Consider the following 22,575-nt stretch of genomic DNA (forward strand, 5'->3'; position numbering starts at 1 on the left):
GTCAGCCAAGCCCACAGCCCTGCGAGGACCAGTGCCTGTCTCAGAAATCCAGCCCACCTTCAGTTGCTCAAACTGTTCTCCTCCCACACCCTGACCGAAGATGGAGAGACTCCCCAAGGTGTTGAGAAGGCAGTTGCCAACACACCCCAGAGCCGGCAAACTCTGAAGTTGAGGCAGAAAGAACTTTTTCCCCAGACCAGGAACTAAGCCAAAAACACAAGAAAACTGAGGAACACACGTGCAAGCATGTGACATCCCAGCAGCCGCCCCAGTGAGGAAGAAGTGGCCTAGTTTCCTATTGTGACCCAGATCAAGGGGGCCAGGCAGCCTACAGCCTGGGCAGGTCTCTGTTGAGCAGCAGAAGCTGAGACTGGGAACCAGCCAGCGTAGCAAGAGCACCTGCTGAAGACCAGGCACTGGGCTATGAACTGTGTGCATGCACCGTCTCACTTAATTTACACAGCAACCCTTTGGAGGAGAAACTACTGTCACCAGATGGGGACACCAAGGCACAGAGCAGTACCGTGACTTGCCCAAGGTCACCCGCCAGCCAGCAGCAGAATGTGACTTGGAAGTCCATACTGTTCCCGCTGTCCTCCCTCATCACAGTTATTCTTGCCCCTGGCAAGTGTAAAACAAGATAACTGTTGAATCTGAGATTATATAATTCTCAGACACTTACTATTTTAGGAGCTGCCGTCCGCCACCACCCCGCCAGAAGAGGCTGCCCCGCCACCTCTTTGCCACCTCCCATCCTCAGCAGCCTGCCCCCTGCCCCACTGGGCTACACATACACGGTACGCACAGCGGGCCTGAACGCAGCAGGAAGAAACACGAGGCCTGCGAGCTGACCAGCTGCCACTCACTTTGCTTTACCCTCTTCTCCCTGATTCTGACCAGCCAACCACCTCAGCTCCTTTTGCAGCCAATCAGACCAAATCCCAAAACGGCCAACACATTCAGCAAGAGAAGGGACCTTGGTTTCGTATTCCCACAAAGTGGGGACTACAACTGTGCCTCGGACTGGCATCCAGGGGACAAAGGGGAAGGCTGTGATCCAGCTCCAATCCCATCCCCCTCCACAGGCACGGGACCAGCCAAGGGGTGCCTGCCCCAGGTTGGCTTCAGCTGGCAGCCTCTAATCGTCTCTGATGCTCCAGCTAGTTGGGCCCCAGTCCCAAGAAAACTCCACTTGGCTCCACTTGGCCGTGGCCTGCACCGAACCATCACAGCTTCTGCTGCAAACATCCCCTCCCAATTATGTCTGCCTCAGGCCAGCGTTAAACACCAGTGTGCCTGCTGCCCCGGGCACGACCTACCCAATGGCAGAGGGGGAACGCGTGCCAGAGAGCAGCAGGGACGCCGGGCCGAACGAGAGCTTGCCACAGGCAAACTAGAGAACAGAGCCGAGAATTGATGGGTCACACTCAGTCTGGCTCTGTTACTCTATCTGAGCACCATCAAACTCGCTCAGTAGATCCAGTGATACGCCAAGGGGGAGAGTCATTCGAGCACAGGCTTCCTTGCCAAGAGCTTGCTGCCCAGATCCAAGTTCTAAGCTAGGGCTGGTCCCAAGCTCAATTCAGAGGCTCGAGGGTCCATGCTGGCCGAGGGGGAGCCAGGCAGCCGGGGCTGTGGGCACCGGCAAGGCCCTTACCTTGCTCTCAGGGGATGGAGCCGCCAGCTGTTGCTGCTTCGCGATGTTCTCCGACAGGCACCAGCACACTCTCTTCTTCTGCTCCTGAGAGTGCGCTTCCAAAGTGAATAAGCACTCTGCCTTCTGACGTCAGGGAAAACAGAGAAAGGGGCAGTCAGGGCTGCTCCCCGGTTCAGGGGGCTCCCAGGCCCAAGCCCATCCCTGGGCTCCAGAGGGTGAGGCTGCAGCAGGGAGGGGAGTGACCACTAAAAGCCATAAATGCACACTAATCCCCAGTGACACTGAGGCAGCCGGGCAAGCAGGGAAGCTGGTTCGGGGGCCAGCTGGTGAGCCGTGTGCCCAGAGGCTGGGGGAAGGGAGGGAGGCAGTGGTTCCCAACACAGTGGAGTCCTGTGGAGACTGCGACGGTGAGGTCACCCCCGGGGACAGGCAGCACAAGGCAGCAGCTGGGGGAGCACGTGGGGAACCCAGAGGGCCAAGGTCTCCGCCCCTCTGATGCTCTGTGGAGCCAGGACCCCTCCCCCACCTCAGCACACTCATCTGATGACAAGGCCAAGGTCAGATGGGTGTCCAAACAGCAACTCGGTCCCTTTGGAAAGTCTTTGAAGAGCAGTTGTGTGGCTTTCTACAGCCCCACTACTGCCCGGCACATGAGCTGGGTCTGATCTATTACTGTTCAGCTCAACAGAGTGCAAGTCTCTGGCACTGCTGTCATTTAAATCTCACTTTGCTATTTAACCTTGTTAAATGCTGCAGTCTTGTCTCCCCAGCTAGACTAGAAACTCCCTCTAGGAAGGCCTTTTTCATCCGGGCCTAGCACAGTGCTTGGCAAGTAAAGGCCTCAGTAAGCTCTGGCTCCCTGGAAGGACTTCCGGGATGAGGTCAAATCCAGGCCAGCTTTGGCACAGGCACCAGGGAGCGGTTGGGACCCAGGGAGTCGGGCCGAAGGAGGCAGAACGTGCTGGGGGTGGGGAGGGCAGGACAGCATGCCCAGTGTTAGCATCCTCTCCAGGACGCTCTGAGCAGGGGATGGCTAGCACTTTCTGTCTCCACTGGAATTTGATTATAACCCCACAGGGCTGCGATTAGATGAACTCATCCAGGGAGCTAAGAGCGTGAGCTGGATGGATTGGAACAGAGAAAAAGACAGTGTTTCTATGCGGTCCTTCCTCATTTTGCAGTTGGACAGGCCTGGTTTGAATCCCAGCTTTGCCACTTCCTTTCCTGTCGGCCTCAGGAAAGTCTGTCTGTAAACTGGGAATGACAGTGCTATCACCAACCTCTCAGAGTTATTGGGAGGGCAAGCAATAACCCAGGCCTCCACAAACAGCAGCTACTGTTGTTATTAGTACTTCGTTTGTTTAAGAAATAGTTATTGAGCACCTGTTTTGTGTCAGGGACTGGACCAGGCCCTGGGGGTGAAGTGGGAAATAAGAGAGACTGAGTTCTTGCCCTCAGGATGGGGGCAGAGACAGTAAACCAATAAACAATTAAACAACATAATCACAAACCATGGAAAGGCCAAAAGGGAGAGGTCCTGTTTGAGCCTGCTAGACGGAGAAGGCCTTTCTGAAGGGGCAGCACTCCAGCAAAAGCTGAACAAGAAGAGCCAGCCAGGAAAGTGCTAGGCAGAAACTTTTCCAGGCAGAAGGAACAGCAAACACGAAGGCTCTGAGCTGGGGTGGTTATCAGCATCATCTAACAGCATTTGGGGATGTTTTCTACCCCGCCATCCAACCCAACCCTCAGGGATGCCACCCTTCAGAAAAGGGCCACCTTCCACGGTAAGTATTCCCCAGGGTGCCAGCCATTCCTCTCCGGGCCAAAAGTGCTCAGAAGCTGTTCCTCCTTAAAGCCTCAGAAGAGAGAGGGAAGAAAGCCCCACCTCTTGGTTTCAGGGAACTGAGTGGATGTGGTGAGGCATTCTTACCACTTAAAAACAGATTCCCTCCACCTCCCAGAAGGACACACCCAGCAAAGACCCCAAGATGTCCCAGGGTGAAGCCAGGTATGGCAGGAGCTGACCAGAGGGCCCTCTGCTCCTTGTCTCATCGTGTTCCCCCTGCGAGGACAGAGGTGGGACGGGGACTGAGGTCCCTTCCCTCTTGGAAAGGCCATAACTCCACAAATCTGGCCCTGGCCTGAGCCTCCCAGGCTTGCCTCTACCTAGCTGTTTGGGCTTCAGCAAATCCTTTAATCTCCCTGAGCCCCAACTTCCTCCTCTCTTTCTGTTTTGAAGCAGGATTCTGCTTTAATAATAATTCCCATTATCTGAGTACCAATTTTAAAAAACACCTTCCCACCCATGATCTCAAAAAGGCATCTGAGGTACCAAGGACCTAACCCTAGGCCTGGCCGGGGCGGGGGGGGTGGGGGTTGGCTGTTTTAGATGGGCACACGTTTTGGGGAGCCTTTGCTCCCAAGGCTCCTCTCTAAATGTTGCCTGGTGTTTTGGAGGCTGGCCTGGCCAAGAGAGAGCGAGTAGCCAGCTCAGGGAGGCTGAATTCCTATCTGCCTAAATCTAAATCAGGGGCCCCCACTGCCTGCCTGGCCGCATGCAAACCATCTCTCTCGGTCCACTCTGTGATCCAACTCCTCATTTTCAACACTGATACACACTGGGCCCTCAAATATCAGGCTCCAAGGTCCAGCTTGTAAGCTTCCCTGAAAGCATCCTCATGAAAGTCACTCAGAGGCAGGGCCTCCTTGACTGCAGGGTGGTTAGCTAAGCACAGAGATGTGACAGCACTGGGGCCAGACAGCACTGAGGCCAGACCTCTGCATTCAAACATGAGCATCCCCAAATCCAACCAGAAACTCGGCTCCTCTTGCCTTTTTTAAAACCCCCATCTTGCCTCAACCTCCTTGTTCCTGAATTAATATTATCCTCGTAAAAACTAAAACCTCCTGTACCACAATTTGTTTGTTCACTTGCTGTGACAGATGTTCTCTAACTTAATTCTCCCAATGACCCTATGACATAAGGAGGGAAAAACACAGCTGTTACCATTTTTCAGATGAGAAAACTAAGGCTCAGAGAGCTTAAGTCAGCAGCCCCAGGTGGTCTCAGGAGAGGAGGGATTCAGTCTGTCTTCTGCCTCCTCCAGAGCCTGTAACCTTGCCTCATTTGCATAACAGTATATGTGCATTACAAAGAATGTGAGATATTCCTCTTAGCTTTTATTTTAAAGGATCAATAAATCATTGGTGATGTCTCTAATGGAGAGAATGAATATGAAAAGCTCTCCTCCTGTTATGAAGCTGACAGTAATAATAGCTACCATTTACTGAGCACTCACTGTGTGGCAGGTTCTGTGCTAAGTGCCTTGGACACAGTATCAGATACTGAATCTCATTTAATCATTACAACAACCTTACAAGGTAGGCCTCATCAGCCTTGTATCAGAGATGAGTACGTGACTTGCTCAGATCACTCAGTTGGCCAGGGCCAAGATTCCAATCTAGGTCTTCCTAATCCCTAGATTAATGAAGCCAGGATCAAATTCTAAGTTAGGGGATGGTTCCTGACCCATGTGGCCAATGCCCCTGGTACAGCCTGTCATGGGCTGCATCTGTCCCATGGATTTATAGGGGCTGAGGGACTCCTGTCCAGGGAAGCCGAGGCCCCAGGGCCCAGGACTACTCAGGACTATCCCACCCACTTGATAACTAACCAGGACCTACTGCTGGGGAATCATCAGAGCTGCTGCCCCCCAGGCAGTTGGGGCTTTCTCAATGCAGAGTGGAAAACCATCCCCAAATCCTGACTCTCCTGCCTGGTTTCTTCTCTGGACACCACCTATGTGTTAGAAAATGAAGAGAAACCACTTGCTGGAAGTTCCAACTAAGACAGGAGTCGGGTTTCCCGTAGGTTCCAAAACCACCACTGTCGCGCCTGTACCACGCCACAGGGCAAGCAGGGATCTTGTCTTCCCTGTGTTACAGTCATGCCTCTCGTAAAGAGCAGCCCATTAAGAGAAAAGAGAGGCTTCTGGCTGCCTGTGAGCTTCAACCCCCCAGCCCCTTGGGGTCAGATCACCTGACACTTTACTCAAATAAAAGGCCCCAGATCAATAACCCTTCATCAGTCTTTGGAGGGCTAGGGTCCTTGGTTCTCTGGAAACCAAGGAACAGAAGTGATTTTCTCTGGGAAAAATAACCCCTGCCTGGCAGGAAGCTCTCTTGGCATTAAAGAACCTGGAGCCTCATTTCAGACCTCGATGGAGAGAATTGGAATCCAGATGGATAAGGCTGGAAAGGCAAATGCTCTGACTCTTCCCAGCCTGCCTCACAGCTTCTCCTAAGCGGCTCGCTCAGCTCCAGGGAAATGAACTCACACCAGCCTTTAAGTGTCTCCACCAGCTACTTTCTGTGCCTGGTGGGGATATGCTGACACAGGGGAGGACATCAATGCCTTCTTGGACCTCGAGTGGCCATTCTAGGCTGCCAGGGTCCCTGTCTCAGCTCTGACATTGTCCACTGCCCTTTGGACTCCCCGCGGTCCTCTGAAGCTAACTTCTCATCAACTGTCTTGTCCTCAGGGGTCTGTTCAGCCAAGGGGACTCGCCTGAAGCCTTGCACCTCCTATCTTAGCCAGGAACTGAAGGAATAATTTTCCAGTTATTCCTTCTCAAAAGGGTGTACTTCTCTTGGTCAGCCCATATAGACCAGGCCTCACCCATAACATGTGGCCAGTGTAGACTCTCCCACAAGATAGATGGTTTCCCAGGACTGTTGTTGGGTAAGACAGACAAGCAGAAGAGGAGGGAAGGAATGAGTTTAATAAATCCCTCCTTGAAACTGGTAGCAGAATCATAGGTCCAAGGCTGGGATTAGAAAGTTTGCTGAAAATTGAAAAAATTTGTATGGTTCAGTGGCTCTCAACTTTTTCATCACCAAAGCCCTCTTTGATTAAACCCATGGTAGTGATATTTTATCTCCCAAACCATATCAAGCAATAAGCTGTTTGCCCCCATTTTGCTCAGCAAAGGCACACTGTCTAGCTGAGCTTCTGATCAGACTGAGATAACCAGTCTGAGAAATGAAGAACATCAATCACACTGAGTGGGTATCACTCCAACCCAAAACATAGATGCTAGAGGGTTTCTTTTGCCGGTATTATCTGGCCCAATTACCTTCAGGCCTTTTTTTTTTTTTTTGGGCACACGGGCTTAGTTGCTCCGCGGACATGTGGGATCTTCCTGGAGCTGGGATCGAACCTGTGACCACCGCATTGGCAGGCGGATTCTTAACCACTGTGCCACCTAGGAAGCCCTACCTTCAGGCCTTTTGAAACACTGACAAGACCCTGCAGGAGGGGATGTAGGTGGTACCTTCTAGAAAGAGAGGAGGAAAGAGGTGAGCACAAGAATCAGGCCACTCTCTAGAGGAAGGACCACCAAATAGAGTGATGCCCGGCTGTCAGGCCACACCTTCACTGTGACCTTTGGTGGGGCTGGAGACCAGGAAGTCCTGAGCAGGAGACCACAGTGTCCTCCTGTCCCCTTTAAGCACTTTCACGTCCACTGCTCTTCTACACAGAGGTAAGAGACCCAGCGGCAGGGGCTGCTGTTCCCATTCCACAGAGCAGGACACTGCCATTCTGGACCTGCCCGGAACCCCTGCAGGTGTTGGTGTGGAGGCAGCATTAGAATCCTGCACTAGAACCCAGCCCAACATCTTCCTTCAAGCACCAGGACACAGATCTCTCTCCTAAAATTCAGGGGGAGGGAAGGACTCACCTCTGCTAGATACAGCACACAGAATTTCAGGTCTTCTGAAGAACCTTTGAGAGAACAAAAAGTAAGACTTGCTTTAGAATTGGCTACAGAGTCCCAACCGTTTGCCTGAGCACAGCCCGCTGTCTCACCCAGAGGGCCGTGTGTGGTACTTCCTGTAAAATGAGGAAGAAAGGGGCAGGCACAGGGGCAGGGGAATCTCTGGAGGAAAGCCCACTTCATGCCCAACTACGCTGAGATACAGCTGTAAGGCCTTTGCCTGCAGGTCCGCCTGACCCAAGGAATGCTGAGCTCTCACCCCATGAGAGGTAGCCAGGAGCACCCCTCTGGGTATCAAGCAGGGGGGTGCAGGAAGCTGTCATCCATCCCAGGAAGCCTCTTCCCTTCCATGGACCCTGTGATGAGGGACACGGAGGCAGCACACATTTGGGTTTTCTTTCAAACACTCTAGCTACCTTTGGTCTTCTGAAATTCAACAAGGAGCCACCAAGGAATGCACGGGCTATGCAGGGGGATCCCCAGTCATGGGCTGGGTGGAGCCCGGAGATGGCTTCCCAGCCCAGTCCCAACCCCTCCGTGTATTTTCCTAGAGCCTTTTCACCCCGGTCAGGAATCTCAAACTCAACCATTCACCAAACCCTCTCTACCTGGGAGGCAGCTGGGAGGGCCTGTCGTCCACTCCCCCCTCCTCCAGCAGATGGAGCTGAGGTGGAACACCTACCCTAAGGCGGAAGATGATTTGGTCAGTGTGCTTCAGAAACACAGAAGCCAACAGATGGCCTCCAGCTGTCGGGGAAGGCTTCCTGGAGGAGGACCCTTTTGAGCTTGAATTCAAGATGGGAAGAAAGAGCACTCCGGGAGGTGGGAACAGCGTGGGCAAAGGCATGGAGGTGGAGAAGCACAGGTTGTGCTCAAGGGATGGCACGTGCGAAGAAGCCCCGCCTCTTCTTCCAGGCTGCCTTCCCTGGCCACGGCAGCCTGCTCCTCAGAACCTGGCAGCACTCCCCGTGGGCCACTCCTCCGAGCACAGGCCAGGGGTGGTGAGTGAATTCCTGTATTTCAAGCACTCGACCTCACCAGACAGGTTGTCCTTTTTGAGGGAAGCAACCATATAGCACACGTAACAGCAAATAGAGCTTCAGAGCAGCCAGTGCTGTGTGCCGACCACTGAGCCAAATGTTTCATGTGCAGAAACTCCACCCTCACGACAATCCCTCTGAGGCAGGGATTATCATCATCCATGATTCATGGGAGAAAACTGAGGCACAGGGGGTAACATGCCTCAGGAAGAAGGGGGAAGAACCGAGATTTACACCCTGACAAAGCCTGGCCCCACACCCCTGCTCCAATCCACTATACGCCTACCTATCAAATGCCCAGCGTGTAGGCCCTACCCAGCCCCCTGTCCCCTCAAGGAACCAGGACCAGTGCTGGGCCCAAGTAGAACCCTCAACATATGCTTGAATCAAAGAAATTGCCAAAAAAAAAAAAAAAAGTTGCAAAGTAAAGGTGGCAAGGGAAAAACAGAGACCGTGGATTAAACCTATTCCTAAGAAAAGCAGTGAGTGAGGCCCTCACGTGGGTGGAGGCCAGGCCCTCTCGGAGCAAGGATATGGGCAGTTTCCTGGGCAAATCTATCCCTAGGGCCGGGGAGGCCAGCCAGAGCCAGATAAAAATAGTTCACAAGTAAATGGGAGTTCGCTTTGGACTTAGAATAAATCCTTCAGCTTCTCCCCACCTAGAGATGGGCTGGTGGGGGCAGCCCTGCCTAAGAAGCCCATCATGTTTAAGAAACCTCTAATTTCAAAGCTTCTGCCAGTTCCTTGCATTGCTGAGGGTGGAGACAAGGGGAGGTGGTTTCTTTTGTTTAAGAAAACACACTGGGACGTTTCCTTGTCTTTCCAGAAGCTCACTTTAGTGCCAAGGGAGAAACAAAAAGATCTGTGTAAGAAAATAACAGAATTTTGGATTTTAGAAGCTGGCAGTGAGAGAAGGTTCTAGAAGGGAGGTGAAAGCCAGGGAGATGGGAGCCTCAGGGAGACGCGAGGCCAAAGCTGGGGGGAATACAGCCTAGGACACATTCCCTGTGGTGAGGGATTGCTGACGGGTTGCCTTGAAACTTTTCTGTGCTGTGACACCCCCACCATCGCACCCCTGTGTTACTGCAAACCTTCAATGAAATCTGCTCCCCATCATGGCCTTGTGCTGGCAGCACTCTGGGAGAAGGACGGAATGGGCGCAGCGTTCAGCATGGCTCAGAGCCTCATAAAAGGACAAGACTCCAGAGCCAAGGGTGCTTGCAAGGAGCTGCAGCTGCAGAAAAGGACGCTGCAGGGTGGCTGACCCAGGAGAGAACCTCAGCCCCACCAGAAACCCCTCCAGAACACCAGACTGGCTCTGGACTTTCCAGAGTATGGAAATGGGGGCAAGTATAAAGGAAAAGGGATGGTGAGGCAACATTTGGGCTTTCCATCCAACCACTTTGACCATTTTGAAATTTAACAAGGAGCCATTTGGTTCCTGGGTGAACCTTGTTTCCCACCAAGGAATGTGGACTGTGGACCATGGGCTATGCAAGGGTGATCCCCAGTCATGGGGTTGAGGGGAGCCCAAAGATGGCTTCCTGATCTAGGTCTGACCCCTCTATCATTTTCCCAGAGCCCTCTCAAGCCTGGTCTGAAATTCCCAAATCAACCAGTTATGAAGTCCTCTCCACCCGTGACACTGGCCAGGAGGGCTGTCGTCTCCATTTTCCAGATGCAGAAACTGAGCCCCAGGGAAGGAAAACAACTTGTAGAAGGCATGCAGTGGGCAAGTGGCAGAGCTGACACTTGAATCCAGGACCACCTGCCTCCAAAGCCTGTGTTCTGACCACGATGTCACACTTCTGTCCCCCTCCCGGTTTTCTCATGTCATTTCACCAGGCCATGCGCTCCTGAAGTGGGAAGTGTCTCTTCCTCTGCTATCACCCTAGCTGCCAGCACTGAGATGGGCTCTGAGGAGGTGCTCAGAAAATGTCAGTTGACTAAATTTAGCTCCACGTGTTCCAGCAGCTGGGACCCAAGCGCCTGAGTTTCCTAGATGGGGTGCCTAGGCGCCTCGGGTTGGATGGTGAACCCAAGAATCAGCTGGACCTTTCCAGGCCATCCTGAGAGACCAGAGCAGGTCAGGAAGACACGCTGTGGGCGGGATGCTGGCCGCCCGGGAGGCAGAAACACAAAGAACAGCAGAGCCAGTGGGCGGCAGAGGCAGGAAGAGACCACAATGGGCCCCGGCTGACCGGAGATGTCCCAATTGTTAGCACCAGCTCTCTGCCTGTTCCCGTTAGGCTGCCATTCAGCCCTGCTGAAGCTTGGGGGAAGCAGGGCAGGAGGAGGGTGGGCAAGGTGTAAGCATCCACCAGCCAGGAGCCCGGAGAGAGGCGTGCACCCCAGCCCCCAAACTGAGGCCATGCTTTCCGTCTCCCTACCGTCCTTCATTCATTCACCCAACAAACATTCACTCACAATGGTCTGTACCTGTGCCCAGCCCTGGGAGTAGCCTTGGCCAGCAGAGCCAGCACCCTTCAAACACATCACACAAGGGAGTCCTTGGTCTCTGGGTGGGGCAGATTCTCCTCCGCCAGAACAATCCTCACCAGCCCCAGCCCGCAGGAGAGGCTGGGTGTGCTCCTTGTTTACCATTTCTCTGCTCCACATTGAACTCTCCACACATGTTGATTTGAAAGAGACAAGAAACCTTAGCAGTCATGAGCAATGTTAATCAGAGACCATTCCACCAAGAGACGCTCCAGCTGAGGCCCCAAATGCATCTCTTAAAAGCCTCACTCAGACCCTTACTGCTGCAGCGCGTCTCTGTGGGTGGGAGGGAGGCAGGCAGGAATGCGGGTGCCAGGACTCAGGACCCTGGGTCCTGCCGCTCCAACTCCAACAGCTGGAGGAGGAGTCACTGGACTTCTGCAAACCCCGGGACCCACAAGGCTGTCTCAGGGAGCGGGGGCAAGGGAGGAGACGAGGGCTCCACAAATGCCTGAAAAGAAATCTAAAGAAATCTAAGTGTTGGAATGTGCACTCTGAGTGCTCAGTGTCTCTGAGCCGTTTCCTTCGCTCCCAGCAGCTCCCAGGCTCCATGGAGAGCCATTCTAACTGTGTTTGCTGACTGACAGTGCTGGAGAAAGGCAAGACGGTTTGCACCAGAACAACTGCCCAGCAACCCAGGACAGGCACGCACGCACACACACGCCAACCCAACAGGCGCCAATGGCTGTGGTCATCTCCCCTGAGCAGTGCTGGCCTTGGCCACCCCAGTCTCCAGCCCCAGGAGGCCATGTTGGCACAGGCTGTGGCTCACACGCGACTCAGCACGCGGGAGGTTTCTCTGCAGCACCCCAAGGCCTCACATCGCCCACCCTGAGCAGCCGCCACCCAGTGGAGGATGGCGCTCGCTCTGCTTCTCACTTCAAGCCTTGGGTTGGGGCCTCCAGGAGGGGAAGATCCAACCACTTCCCAGTGGGCTCCCCTCCCCTACACCTGGGCCACGGGTGGGGGCCAGACAAATGAGCGCTGTCCAGCTTCGCACAGCAACCTCAGGGTCCACGTGGGCATGTCAGTTCTGGGAGGGAACACAAAGGACTGCCCGACCCTGGTTTCACAGTCAGAAAAACTGCAGTCCAGAAAAGACAGAAAGAACCAGCTGAAGCCACACCACACGTCAGCAGCGAAGCCGGCCAGGCCCCCACCCTCCCAACTACGACCCTCAGCTCTTCCCCTGCCCTGTCGCTCCCAACCCCCACCCAATGCACAGCCAGTTTGGAGTCCCTTTTCCCTCCCTCCTTTCAGCAGGAGGCGGAGCAGACCAGGGTCCCGGGCTTGCAGGCCCCAGACTCGTGTGATGACACAGCAGAATAAGGGCTTGGTTCTTACAATCAATCCGTGTGTGTGACCGAGCACAGCCCCCACCAGCGCCCCTCGAATCTGACTGGGTCCTAGACTGTGTGAGCCTGGGGAAGGCAGGTGTGTGAGTGCACGCATGAGTGCATGTGTGTGCAGAGGGGTGGGAGGGACAGGAGAATGGGTGTGTAGGGGAAGCTGGGTGTGAGGGACAGGGGGAGGGGCGGGGCAGCAGGGACGTCAAGGGCAGAGTGTCTGTAGCTCTCACCGGCCCCCCTCCCACGGGCCCTGGGGGACGCCCTGGAATGCCAGGATCTGAGCTGAACTTGCTCAGAGACTGCTCCTCACCGTGATCTCGGTCAGGCCCAGCCCGTCCCGCAGGAGAGGCTGGCCCCAAGTGAGGTGACTTGCATTTTCCCCTCAGGGGCAGCCCCGGTCAGTGGGCAGGAGAAAGCCAGAGGCAGAGAAGGAGAAGTTGTAAGTGACTTCCTGTGGGGCTGCGAGAGAGTGGAGGTTCTCACATGGCCGGGGTTTCTAGGGAGGAAGAACAGCGGGGGCACCGAACATGCAGGCTGGGTTTGCAAACAGGCAGGAAGTTTTCCTGGAGCAAAACCCATCAAAACAGAATTCTTTCGCTGGGTAATATTTTCCTCCCTGCCCCTGTCACCCATGCTCAAACAGGTCTGGTGTTGTTTTCATAATCTGGGAGAGGAAACTGAGCCCCTTTCAGCAGAGACCTCAGGCGCCAAACCAAACCACTCAACAGATACTCCCGCTGGTTTCCCGTTCCCAAGTGGAGGGGAGGGCACTGTGGCAAGTCTGGGGTAGAGACTCACTTCACGCTCCCATGTACTCCTGCTTGCCGTCTCCTGTCCCGGATGTGCATGGTGAGTCGGGGAGCAGCTAGCATTGCCTGGGCACCTAGTGTGGGCCAGCCATTTTGCATAAATGACCTAATTTAATCTTCACCACAACCTTCTGAGATACTACTGGTATCCTCACTTACACATGAGGAAACAGGCTCGGAGAGGTTGAGGAGCTTGCCTGAGGTCACACAGGTAGTGAGGGGCTGGGCCAAGATCTAAACACAGGTCTGTCTGAACCCAGCACTCTTCCCATTCCACTCCCAAGCCTCCCCAAAACCTCAGTGAAGCAGAAGCCTCCTGGCAAAGCTCAGGGTGTGCAGGGGGCCTGCCAGCCTAGACCGGAACTCCAGTGTCTGAGAACCAGACCTAGGGGCAGGGCCTGACCACACATCCCATCTGCACTGCCCAGAGCAGGAGGACTCAGGGCAAGGGCAGAGGGAGTCCAGGGTGTCTCAGGCATGCACTCACCTTCCTGTAGCTTCACGCTCTGGAGGTAGAGGGGATTCCTCAGGACATTGCAGCGGCCCGGCTCGTCCTCCTTGGTGAAGAGCAGCAGGTCCGAGTAGGCAAACAGCGTCACCTGCACAGGGGAGAGAGCAAACAGAGCTTGCTGCTCTGCTGTCCCAGAGGCCAGAAGCCACAGCCTCCCCTGGAGGTCCAGGTAACAAGTCTCCATCATCTCGGGCATGACCAGGAGCAGACACTCAGAGTGGCCTCAGCCCAGGGCAGAGACCTGACCTGCAGTCAAGACTGCCCTTTCTCCTACTCCTCACTGTAGGAAAAAGTAACAGAACAGAAATCGGCCCTCATCCTCATCCTCCATGCCAGAGGCCACTGCCAGCCTCTCGACAGCCCGACACCCCACAGGCCCACCTCTCTGACCAAACACCTCTGGAATCTCCAGCCCAGTGCCCTTGGCTCGGAGCCACCCTTAAGCTGCAGGATGTGCCACATTTGCTTGTATTCTCCTCTACATGTCTGGCTGAAAGAGCACTGGACTCGGAGTCAGAAGTCAAGACTCCTGCCCCACTAAGTAGCCATGAAAACTTGGTTAAGTCCAATGAATCCCTTCTGCCTCAGTTTTTTCATCTGTGCAGAGCAGAAAGTCCCTGCCTGGCTCCCTCCAGGCTTCTTTCACAAACTCTGTGTAGGCTGTGAATTGAAGCGTCATGCAATGTGAGTATTCTTATCAAATTCCTTGCAGATAATTTTAACTGCATTCATGCACAATCAGTTCAAGAAAAAGCCAGTCACTTATGCTACAATACAGACACGCACAGCACTTTTCTCTCTTCTATGCACTAGCTGCTCCAAAAATAAAGGAAAAAGATATTTTTAGACATTATAGGTAAACCATCAGGCATGCTCAGCATATTTTTATGCTAAAAAAAATCCACTTGATCCTCTAATGCCAGTAAAGATGACACTGTTCTTTGTTTTGCAAATCCTGCGGTGGCCTTCAGTTGAAAGCAATAAAAATCCTACTGTAGATTCTCCGAAGAAGACAAAATATTATTAATTATGTGGACTTCCCTTTGAGGTGTCAAAATCTGACATTGCATCTCATCTGGAGTAAGAATAGTCTGCCCGAAGGTCGGTACGCACTACGAAGGGCCACAGTGAGTGTGCACTGGATTGTTGCTAAGGTTTAGAAGGCCAGCATATTGACATCTAGCTGTTAGACTGTTAAAGATGACCCACCAACTCCACCTCTAAGATTCTAGCCTATAGAAATACTTACAAGGACACACAAATATGAGCATATAGGGATGTTCTCAGCAGTGTTTTTGTAATTAAAAAAAAAAAAAAGAGGACTTCCCTGGTGGCACAGTGGTTAAGAATCCACCTGCCAAGGCAGGGGACACGGGTTTGAGCCCTGGTCCAGGAAGATTCCACATGCCATGGAGCAACTAAGCCTGTGTGCCACAACTATTGAGCCTGTGCTCTAGAGCCCACGAGCCACAACTACTGAGCCCATGTGCCACAACTACTGAAGCTCATGAGGCTAAAGCCTGTGCTCCACAACAAGAGAAACCACAGCACTGAGAAGCCTGCACACCACAACGAAGAGTAGCCCCTGCTCTCCACAACTAGAGAAAACCAGCATGCAACAACAAAGACCCAAAGTAGCCAAAAATAAATAAATTTTAAAAAAGAAAAAAAAACCAAACACCCATTAAGAGAGGATGGATAAACTAAATTATGCTACCTTCATATAGTTTAATTTTATGCAACTACTAAAAGAATAAAGTAGAGGGACTTCCCTGGTGGCGCAGTGCTTAAGAATCCACCTGCCAAGGCAGGAGACACGGGTTTGAGCCCTGGTCCAGGAAGATCCCACATGCCCTGGAGCAACTAAGCCTGTGCACCACAAATACTGCACCTGCACTCTAGGACCTGAGGGCCACAACTACTGAGCTATGTGCTTCAACTACTGAAGCCTGTGCACCTAGAGCCCATGCTCCAGAACAAGAGAAGCCACTGCACTGAGAAGCCCACGCACTGCAACGAAGAGTAGCTCTCGCTTGCCACAACTAGAGAAAGCCCACGGGCAGCAACAAAGACCCAACACAGTCAAAAAAAAAAAAAAAGAATAAAGTAGAGCTATGTGGCCAGAAATGGAAATCTGTCCATCATAAATCAAAATAGTGTAATGTGCAAAAATACCTAGTGTATAATCCAACTTTGTAAAACAAAACTGTAAATCTGTCTATATTTATACATTTTTTTTAATGTCTAAAATACTCCTCACAGTCACCACTGTGGGCAGTGGTATTTTACTTTATACATTTCTGTTTAATTTGCATTATTTTGCAATGAGAATATATTTATAATTTAAAAATACGTAAGTGTTTTTCAGAGGACTACTTGGCACACAGAGGTTTGAGGGAATCTGGGCCACAGAGACATAGGGAGCATCCTCGAGCAGGAGGCTCTTAGGGGCTCTGGCTTCTCCAGTGGGGACCAAACACCAGGGATCCTGAACCCTGGGCTGGAAAAGATCCTGGCAGTAACTCTCTCCAACCCCCTTCCCATCACAGCCCTGACCCAACACACCCCACAGAAGCCTCCATTTACTGAGTACTTACTTTCTGCTCTGTGGATCCTCACTTGTAAATAACATCATTACCCCCATGTATAGATGAGGACCCTGCAGCTCTGAGAGGTTAAGTGACCTGTCCAAGGCTACATAACCAGGGACTATTTCCCTGGTCTGGCTGACCCCAAAGCTCTCACAATGTGCTGAGGTAGCAATATGCCTTCAGTTGTCCTGTCTCTGAATGTGAAAGAATCCAAGCAGGGACCAAAAAGGAGGAACGACAGGAAACAAAAACATGAGGTTAAGGGAAGGGAAGAAAATGATCTGAGTTCAGAAGGATTTTAGGGCTCAGTTGTCTAAGAAGGAGACTTCAATGTCCAAGCAGTGGAAAAGAGAAAGCTCTACACTACGTGAGCACAAGACAAACCCTCAGGCTCCCCTGACCCACTCAGTGGAAACCTGGAAGTGGCCTCCGGACCCACAGGGAAGCTGGCAGGGAGGGGAGACAGCCTGTCAGGAGCCTAAAAAGTCAAAAAATGACCCGGGCCCAGAGAGGGCTGGATGGACGGCCAGTGGGGAAGAGCCATGAGCAAGGTGAGAAAAGACCCAGGCCGCTGCCCTGGCCCAGATTCCCGGAGCTAAGAATGTGGTCTAGACAGGAAGTGATTAAGGCCTGAATGAAGAATTTCCCCAAAAGTCGGGTCAGGGAAAGGCCAGAGCTGGTGCACAGTAGGAGGCAGGGCAGAGAGGCAAGCGTGCCAGGGGAGTGCAGGTGGACCCCTCTCCCATCTCACCAGCATCCTGCAGGCCTTGCTCTAGCAGGAGCCACAGCAGCCCACAGTGCAGTACACCCATCTCCATGGCCCAATTACCTGCTGCCTCCCACAACAGGCCAGGTGACTTCCCCACACTTTCTCCAAGGACACATCTGTTTTCCCAAAGGGTCAAGAGTTGAGGGATCACTTGGTTAGAAAATCCTTGCAACTTAAAGGATCACTCATCCCACGTGGCCCTAATGAAGCTTCCTCCCAGGTACCTTGCTTAAGGACAGGGTTTGCAGAAAAGACCTTGGTGCCTGAGTTAATGGTAAACTCAATGAGTCAGTGTGTAAAGTGAGGGTGTGTCTGTCTTGTACCCCATAGGACTCCTGGAACCTCCAAGCGCAGGGCCTGGCTTCATTGTAGATGCTCAATAACCATTATTCGAATGGAGAAATGAAGCTGTGCCAGAACGCTGATTTGATCTCAAGACACATTAATCAAGTTTGTGACTTCTGGGAGGGGGTGTGATGAGGGCAGTTCACAGCGTGCCATTGGATCAGCTCGTGGAGCACACCCAGAGAACAGAAGGGACAAAGAACCAAGGGGGGACATTCTACCATTAAAAATTTCTGTTGAGCGCCAGGGAGAACCTTCTACAATTTAGTGCTCTCTAGTAACAAAACCACTGTCGGGAGGGGCTGCCGCTGCAGACTCAAGAACAGGCTGGAAAACGATCAGCTGGAAAGTTACAGGGAAGCAATTAGAATGGATGGCTCCTGAGGGCCCAGCCATGGCTGCAATTCTCTGAACTTATCCAAACCCCTCTTGAATTGGTTTGTATTTCTGGCCTGAATAACATGATAGGCTACCAAGAGCCACACATTTTCTTCCTATCATATTTCAAGAAAAACAAATGTATTATTTTTACTTGTCTTTGAATCACTTCTTTCAACCTTCAAAAGGGGACCCTTAGTTCTAGGGTTCCAAAGACCCACTAAGCAAAGATCTTTTGGACAGATTACAACTATCATCAGGCCCTGGCTTCAGCTTATATTTGTTTTTTTTAAACAAACACACCAGAACCAGCATGTGGTCCTGGAAAGAACCACTGAGCCAGAGAAATCCCAAGTGTTCACTGTGGCTCCTTCTTTTAGGAGGCTTGAGACCCATGGGTCGTAATTAATCTCACTGGAGCCTCAGTTTCCTCATCTATTGAGTGGCGACAAATGTGCCTCCACTTGGGGAGCTGCAAGAGTTAACTTGGGGACTTCCCTGGTGGCACAGTGGTTAAGACTCCTCGATCCCAGTGAAGAGGCCTGGGTTTGATCCCTGGTCAGGGAACTAGATCCCACATGCATGCCGCAACTAAGGAGCCCACCTGCCAAAACTAAGACCCAGCCCAACCAAACAAATAAATAAATATTAAAAAAAAAAAAAAAAGAGTTAACTGGGATCAAGTATGGAGAATGCATGCACAATGAGGATAAATAAAAAGTGTTCGGTGTCTGCAGGCTTAACTGTGAGGGAGATCAAAAGAGTACATTTAGGTGTACATATGTATTCCAGGGTGGCTGCCACTTCTAACTGCCTTCTGAGTCTTATGAATTTAGAGCCACTCCTCAGTTTCTGACCTTTGGCTATCTGACTGAGCTCCGCCACACACTTATTCACCGAGAACAACTCCAAAGGACTTGTTCCTCAAACTCAAATCCCCCTCAACAGATGAAGTTTTACTCCCATGGAGGCAATTCAGAAGCTATGCCAAGGTTCTTAAGAAAGTTCCCGAAGAGGAGGTCCAGAAACGTGGTGAGCAACACCAGCGTGGTAGACATAAGCCTGCAGTCTCCCCAGGGAGGGCCCCTTAAAGAGACAATGGTCATTTGGAAAATATGAGTTCTGGTCTGCTTGTTTAACAAACAAAACAAAAGCAGCTTGCTTTAGCCACAGCTACACAAAATGTCCCAGAATGCTGAGGCTGAAAGGGCCCCCAGAGATCAGCAGACTTCAGACCCTGCCCTTGCTGCCTCAAACACACACCCCCCCCCCACTGTTCAGATGGGAAGACTGAGGAAGAAGTCACAAGTGAACCAGCAGCCGAGTGAGAGCTGGCTATGTGCTTTCTGCCTCCAAGTTTCCTGATCTTTCCACCACCCCAACCTGTCACTCAATTCAGCCAAGCCACGCTGCCAGCTCTGAATCAGGGCCTGATTGGCAGCAAGCCCTCTACTCTCTCTTCAAGGCCCCCAGGTAGCCCAGTCAGATCCCAGGGCTCCAACTTCTGTTCCCAAGTAGATTTAAACTCATGACAGTAAGCAGGAACCTGGCCAGCTCTGGGGATTTTGCGGGCGAGTGAAATTCCCCTCAGTTAGAGATAAGCCAGGGCCAACTCCCAGGAAGAGCAGCCTAACCTCCATACCCAGGCCTCTGTTGGCAGAGCTAGAGCCCAAAAAGAGATCATAGACTTTTCCCTCAGAAGAGGACTTGGGACTTGGGTTAATACACACCCGGAAAACCCAGGTAACGGGTGCTCTTCTAAAAATTCTCTTCGGCTAACAGCTTTAATCTTCTCACCCACAAAGACATTCATTACAGCTGGAGTGAACTGCCATCTCTTCTGCTCCTTAGAGGAAGTTGGGATAAACTGTGGAATGTAATTAAGGCTAGGGAAAACTTTCTAACCATCAAAGATGGACGATACAGCTTTGAGAGGTGGTGAGTTCCCCAGCACTGGAAATACACAAGAAAAAGCTGGGTAGCCATTTGGTAAAGAGAGCATGGAAGACTTTTCAGATCTTTTCTACCCTAATTGTACAATTCTGAGACCATCAGGAAGAGAAGAAAGTTAGGGGCCTGGAGGATGGCTGATGAAGCCCACCAGAAACCCCACCTGGGAAACGTGAGTGTCTTACCTCGGCAGCCTTGTTTCTCCCCTCGTACAGCAGCAGCTCCTCTGACAACAGGAGGGTCCGGGCAGGGTTACAGAGATCTAAAGGCTGAAAACAAAGAGGACAGTTCAAAGAGGCCTGGTGGAGGTGGTGGGGTGGGTAGGGGGAGGCAGCCTGCCAAAGCCAGCCACAGAAGACTGCCAGCCCTGCCCCCACACCCCAAGAACCCACATGCCCCCTCACACACAGACAGAAACAGAAAGACAGAGACGCTCATCCTGGGCGGAACTGCTGCTGCTACCTTCCCCACCAGCCTCACACACTAGCTGCAGGAAGTCCAACCACACAGTCGACCTTTGCCATCCTCCCCACACACACCCTCGCCCCAGCTCCCCCCCTGCACAGAGCTCCCGGGCCCTCCTGGCCCCCACACTCCCCCATCTGTCCTATTCATGCTGCCAGGCCCAGGCTCTCAGGACACCTCCAGCAGTATCCTGAGAGCCTCATGCCAGATTTGGTCACTTAAGTCCCTTCAAGGCCAGGCCAGTCCCTGATCTACATTCATGACACGCTTGAGTGCACTGAGTCCTTCTCAGCTGTCAGTTCCCAGGAACCAGGTCTCACCCAAACCTTTCACTCCACCCCATGACCCTGTCCCATACCCACGGTGGAGCACCACCCCCGCTCAGCCTGAAGAAACCTCCCTAAGCTCTAGACTACCCCGCAGCATTTATCCTCGTGAATGCATATTTATAACACAGGGCTTCCAGGCACCTTACACCAAGCAAGGTGCTGGAAGAAAGATACCAAAACAAATGTCAGCTACACACAACAACCTGGATGGATCTTACAAGTGACGTGCGGCAAAAGAAGCAAGGCTCAAAAGAAGATATGAGATAGTTTCATTAAACAATATTCAAAAGGAGGTCATTTATGAGAGCACATATAAGTGGTAAAATTAAAGAAAAGCAAGGAAATGATTACCATAAAGTCAGACTAGGGGGTACTTCTCGGGGGAGGAGGACATTGTAATCAGGAAGAGAAAAACACAGCCTCTGGAGTGGTGGCAATGGTCTAGCCCTTTATCTTAGTGGCTATATGCTTTATAATTACTTGTTAAACTCTACATTTAAGTGTTATGCCATTTTTGGTTTATATATTTTACAACTCAAAAGTTTTTTAATAACTTTTAAAAACAAATTTTAAATTATTTGGTAAAAATTTAAAAATGAAAAATAAGCCCCGTGGATTCCATGACCTTTGTGGTTGCACCCCAAGAAAGAGGAGAGACCAAGAGAAAGGCTAAGGGCAGACCCTGCCCACGGAGTTGTCTGGGGAGAGGTGTGTCACCTGCCAGAGATGCATCGCACATATCCTAAAAAAGTATGAGTTCTAAGATCCACTGGCTAGTGACAGGCCCAGAATGGGACTCCAGGGAGACCAGAGAAGGCAGGCATGATCAGAAATGAAGCTCTTGGGGCCAAGTCCCCTCTAGGTTGCTGATGAGAGGATATAAACTAAGAGTCTTTCTGGAAAGCAATTTGTCAAAATATGTATAAAGAGCCTTTAAGATGTTTATGACCCATGACCCAGTCATTTCAATTCTAGGAATCTCTCCTAAGGAAAATAATCAAGAGGCAATTCACGCATGAGGATTTTCATCACAGAGTTATTTACAATAGCAAACGAGTAGACATAACACAAGTGCCTGAATAGAATGGAGAACTGGTTAAATAAATATTGTACATCCATATAATAGTGTCCACCACTACAAGAACACAGACTCAAAGAATATTTAATGATGTAGGAAATGTTCATGCTGCAATTCTTGTTTTAAAAAGGCAACAGGATATAAAATGTACAATAAGATCTGACTGGGGTTTTTTAAATATGTACATGCACAGGGAAAATATCTAAATGCTCACATTGGTTATATCTGGGTGATAGAATAAATAAAGGTTTGGAAATGGGGAGGAAGAGAAGGAAAAAGAGAGAAAAGTGGGGGAAGGTAGATCTAAATAATCGCAGACCACCAGCTAGTACTGGCCAGATATGTTTGCTAAGACCAAGGAGACCAGACAAGATGCCAGACCTTGAGGCTCCTTCCCTTGGTCATCTCCAAACAACAAAGGAGCCAGGAAGCAGAAGCCTCGGCACACAGGCCCTGTGACGACACAACAAGCAGCTGTAGCGTGTCTGCAATGTTCCCAGAGAAAGGGGAGAAGAGGGGGGGACCCTCTTGTTGCTGAGCTTTCTTGTCCCCACTCTCCTGTTCCTCCTCCTGGAAACCTCTGCTCCATCAGTATAACCCCCAGAATCCTGAGCCCCTGAAGCTATTTGTCTTTCCCAAAAGGGGGCCCTCAGTCCTGGAACGAGGCACCATCTCTTAGTCCCAGGGGGAAGGACCCTCTTCTTTCTCACCTCCTCCAGAGGAAGTCCTTGGGCCGGCCATCAGCTCACCTGAACGAAGATGGGGAACACCAGGACCTTGGGAGCCAGCGTGACGTAGGTGCCATAGCTTGAGTGCGGGGTGTGCGGCCTTAGGACTGGGCAGTTCTGGTAGTTCCCGTGGCCCTTCATGGTCTGCACTGTCTTCATCAGCCGACACTTCTTCCCCAGGCCCGTGTAAGACTTCCCTTTACTTGAACTCCCTGATTCTGTGGAACAGAGATGGGGGATGATGAGGCATTTCCATCCCCCATGCAAAGGCATCCCCTCTGCAGAAACAGAGAACACGGT

At 51.7% G+C, this 22,575-nt stretch overlaps 1 protein-coding gene across 7 annotated transcripts in view; it reads right to left on the bottom strand.

Moving 5' to 3' along the window:
* RGS3 (regulator of G protein signaling 3) overlaps positions 1-22,575 on the bottom strand; it is a 141,081-nt gene that overhangs the window by 57,179 nt on the left and 61,327 nt on the right. For all 7 annotated transcript variants that reach the window (XM_057724643.1, XM_057724646.1, XM_057724645.1 and 4 more), the window contains 5 exons: positions 22,297-22,493; positions 19,861-19,944; positions 13,619-13,730; positions 7,399-7,442; positions 1,658-1,780 (listed from right to left, as the gene is read on the bottom strand). In XM_057724643.1, the coding sequence (XP_057580626.1) occupies positions 1,658-1,780; positions 7,399-7,442; positions 13,619-13,730; positions 19,861-19,944; positions 22,297-22,493 (560 nt within the window). The remainder of the gene's footprint in view (positions 1-1,657; positions 1,781-7,398; positions 7,443-13,618; positions 13,731-19,860; positions 19,945-22,296; positions 22,494-22,575) is intronic.

The sequence above is a fragment of the Hippopotamus amphibius genome, chromosome 2 (assembly GCF_030028045.1).
Source record: "Hippopotamus amphibius kiboko isolate mHipAmp2 chromosome 2, mHipAmp2.hap2, whole genome shotgun sequence".
NCBI classification, from domain to species: Eukaryota; Metazoa; Chordata; class Mammalia; order Artiodactyla; family Hippopotamidae; genus Hippopotamus; species Hippopotamus amphibius.